Below are 3726 nucleotides of genomic sequence, written 5' to 3'. Positions count from 1 at the left end.
TGGTGATGTAGGAGTGGAAGGGATGGCAATGGGGGAGATGGAGTGGTAGGTGAGTGGGGCCAATGATGTTATGGCCCTTGGACTTTTCTGATTTTATATATATATATATATATATATATATTTTTTTTTTTTTTAATTTTTTTTTTCTTTTGAGTGGTTTTTGATGGACACATAGGGTGGTATGGCCATGAGTTGGTGTTGGGTGAAAGGTGGTGAGGTGCATACTCCCCTCTTTCAACTTAGAATAGGCTTGAATCATCATTTCCCAACTGCAATCTCAATCTTGTAGAGTTTCAGGACATCATGTAGTACTCTGACTTCGAGTTTGGCAGTGGACGCAATCTTAATTTCTGAATTCGAGTTTGGCAGTGGAAACTGGTAAATAAGAGCAGAAGAAAAGTGCACGAACCTCAATACTAGGCCAAACAAACAAACTGAGAAGCTGGCGAGTATGCTTTTTCTCCTATGCACTACGTAATGCACAACTATACCCGCACTTCTTTGTTTCAAACCGAATTGATCACATTTTTTGTTTCCGCACATAATCTTCAGTAGTTCTTGAACTCCATTGCGCTATGCACTTTTCTTACGATCATGCATTTGCTTGGGCGTTACAGAGCTGTAGATTCTTAGGGAGGGGAATATGCATGTATATATCTATAGAATAAAAGTGGCTTTGTGGCAGAAGCAATTGGTGGTCGCCATTTACGAGTACAATCAGCGGTAGAGGAGCAGTATTCAGAAAATGGAGACTTCCGGGAAGAGCAGCGAAAAGGGAGGGAGGAATGGAGCAGGCTCAAGGAAGAAGCGAGTAACCAAAACAGTGAAGGCGGGATTGACCTTTCCAGTGGGGAGGATTGCCAGATATATCAAGAAAGGGTGGTATGCCAAGCAGGTTGGAGGCGGGGCGGCTGTCTACCTTGCCGCTGTCTTGGAATATCTCACCGCCGAAGTGTTGGAGTTTGCCGGAAAAGCTGCCCGTCGTTTCAAGAAGACCAGAATTATCCCTCGCCACATTATGCTGGCCGTCCGATTCGATGAGGATTTGGATAAACTTTTCGAGAATGTGACCATCGCTAGCGGTGGAGTGATTCAACGCATTAATTACGCTCTCTTCTCCAAGAAGTACATCGAGAAAGTGAAGAATGGGAAAGTGAAGTATGCTTATGCGCCAAATTGATGTTTTTTATAACATCACTTTTTCTTCCTCTGGGGGCATTTTGTTTTCTACTAAAGCCAATTTGGAACTTATTAGTGAATACTCTATAGATATATATAGGTCTTAAATCAATTCTGTTCGTAGTGTGCCCTGTTCAAATACTGTTTTATGTATAAATCCCTTTCGAAAGGTATGGAAAATTAAGACTCAGAGTTCAGGGTTCCAAGTTTGCTGAACTTTCGAGGATTTATAGGTTTACAATAACTCATTTTGTTGTTATATGTTACAGTACTATTTACTACGTTTAAAAAAAAAAAAAAAAAAAAAGAGTCTGAGATCTTCCGGGGCGCTTATTGGTGACCTAGCCCATCAGAATTAGGACGACGAGCTGAGCAAGGTGGTACCATTCAATTTCCTGGTAAAATTTTTTTGGCGGTCCCAATTTTTCATCAGGTTGGTGTATGGTAGAAACTCGCGCTCAAGCGATGGCCAATGAAAGGATGGACAAAATTGAAGACCAGGTGAACTCCATCCAATTTTCGGTGAACGAAATACAACATGAGATTAAAGGAATAAGTATCCAGATACAGAACGCACTGAAGGGCAAGGAGCCAGCCCACGAGGAGGCAAATAATGGCCATGAATACCATGAGGGTGAGTCTAGCCACTCTCCCCACATCTGGCACACCCACCCACCACCCAGTCAGCGACCTCCCAAGTTGGATATGCATAAATTTGACGGTTCTCACACGTCCGCATGGCTAGCACAAATGGAGTAGTATTTCCAATTGAATCATATCATAGATGAGGGGACTAAGCTTATGGTGGGCACCATGTACTTGGACAATGAACGATGGCAATGGAAGGAATGGCATCAGCGTTGCAATGGACATTTTCAAAATTGGGCCCAATTTGCCAAAGCTCTTCGAAATCGCTTTGAACAGGAAGACTCTTTTTTGGGGCGTCTCACTAAGCTGCGACAGACGGGTACAGTGGATGAATATATTACCGCTTTTGAAGCCTTAGCCTTCCGCACTAAGGGTCTCACAGATGAGTTCTACATGGAATGCTTTATCAGCAGTCTGAAAGAAGCCATCAAAGCTCAGTTTCTCCTCCACCACCCTCCCACGTGGACAGAGGCTTGCCAGGTAGCTCGTAAGGTGGAACGTGCATTAACAGCCCAATCCAACCGCCTCAACTTCCCTGCTAAAGGTCGTCCCCCACAGGCTCCCAACACGACTCAGACACTTAAGATTCAAAAGGTGTCACCTGCGGAAATGGTCGAAAGAAGGAAGCAAGGACTATGTTACTACTGTGATGAAAAATATTCCCCGGGTCATAAATGCAAGGAGCCCAAGTTTTTTCAAATAGATGCCACTGACTACAGCTCCACCGAGGAAGATCCACCACTTGAGGAACCGGAGGCGATCGAAGAAGATAACCAAAAGGAGATTGTATCTGACGAACCAATTATTTCGCTAAATGCATTGGCAGGCATTTCTTCCCCTCAAACTCTCAAAATCAGGGGTTTTCTTAAACATCGCCCAGTAGTAGTCTTGATTGATAGTGGAAGTACCCATAATTGCATACATCAAAAGATCGCTGAAGCAGCGCATTGTTTTGTCCGTGTAGTTTCTAACTTCCAAGTCCAAATTGCAGATGGGGGCACAATGAAATGTGAAGGCTGCTGTGAAAATGTCAAACTTCAAATGGGGGATTATCAGTTGAAAACCCACATGTTTGCAATAAACATGGGGGGTTGCGACATTGTCCTAGGCGCGGAATGGCTCTGCACTCTGGGGCCAATCACAATGGATTTCCAGGAGTTATATATGAGTTTTAAGCAGAACAACTCCACACATACCCTCCGTGGGCTACAGGCGGGAGCCCCCTCTATCATCAGCTCGCATAGGATGGAAAAATTGTTAAAAAAGGGCCATCATGGAGTGGTAGCTCAATTTAATGCCATCCAGGTAGTCGAAACCATGTCTCTGCCAATTCATCCTCAGATGCAACAGATTTTAAATAAACATCAGACGGTCTTTGATAAGCCTCATGAGCTTACACCCTCACGAGGGGAACATGATCATAGTATCACATTGGTTCCAGGGGCCCAACCCCTAAATGTGCGGCCATACAGATATCCGTTCACCCAAAAGGATGAAATAGAAAAAATCATCAAGGAATTGTTGGAAGCAGGTGTCATTCGTCCCAGCATTGGTCCTTATTCATCCCCAGTGGTCATGGTCCTCAAGAAAGATGGGGAGTGGCGGATGTGTCCCGACTTCAGGGCCCTCAATAAGTTGACAGTCAAAGATAAATTTCCCATCCCGGTGGTTGACGATTTGCTAGACGAACTCAATGGGGCTCAATTCTTCACTAAGTTGGATCTTCACTCAGGCTACCACCAAATTCACATGAAGGAAGTCGACATTCCCAAGACGGCTTTCAGAACTCATGAAGGCCATTATGAGTTTCTGGTCATGCCATTTGGTCTCTGTAATGCCCCCTCTACTTTTCAGAGCCTTATGAATCACCTCCTCAAACCATATCTCAGAAAATTTGTC

General features: G+C 44.1%; 1 protein-coding gene across 1 annotated transcript; it reads left to right on the top strand.

Moving 5' to 3' along the window:
• Positions 1–745: 745 nt before the first annotated feature.
• LOC149239050 (histone H2A-like) lies at positions 746–1180 on the top strand. The gene has a single exon (XM_089369738.1). The coding sequence runs from the start codon at positions 746–748 to the stop codon at positions 1178–1180; it is 435 nt and encodes a 144-aa protein (XP_089225864.1).
• Positions 1181–3726: the final 2546 nt, after the last annotated feature.

The sequence above is a fragment of the Pinus tabuliformis genome, chromosome 8 (assembly GCF_031772625.1).
Source record: "Pinus tabuliformis cultivar Carrire ecotype Pingquan chromosome 8, CPIR1, whole genome shotgun sequence".
In the NCBI taxonomy this organism is placed as follows: domain Eukaryota; kingdom Viridiplantae; phylum Streptophyta; class Pinopsida; order Pinales; family Pinaceae; genus Pinus; species Pinus tabuliformis.
The sequence above is the reverse complement of the archived record's forward strand: the minus strand, read 5'-3'. Positions and strand labels throughout refer to the sequence as shown.

Bases quoted from the DNA above. Each gene is read 5' to 3' on its own strand.
- LOC149239050 (XM_089369738.1), top strand. From the start codon at position 746: ATGGAGACTTCCGGGAAGAGCAGCGAAAAGGGAGGGAGGAATGGAGCA.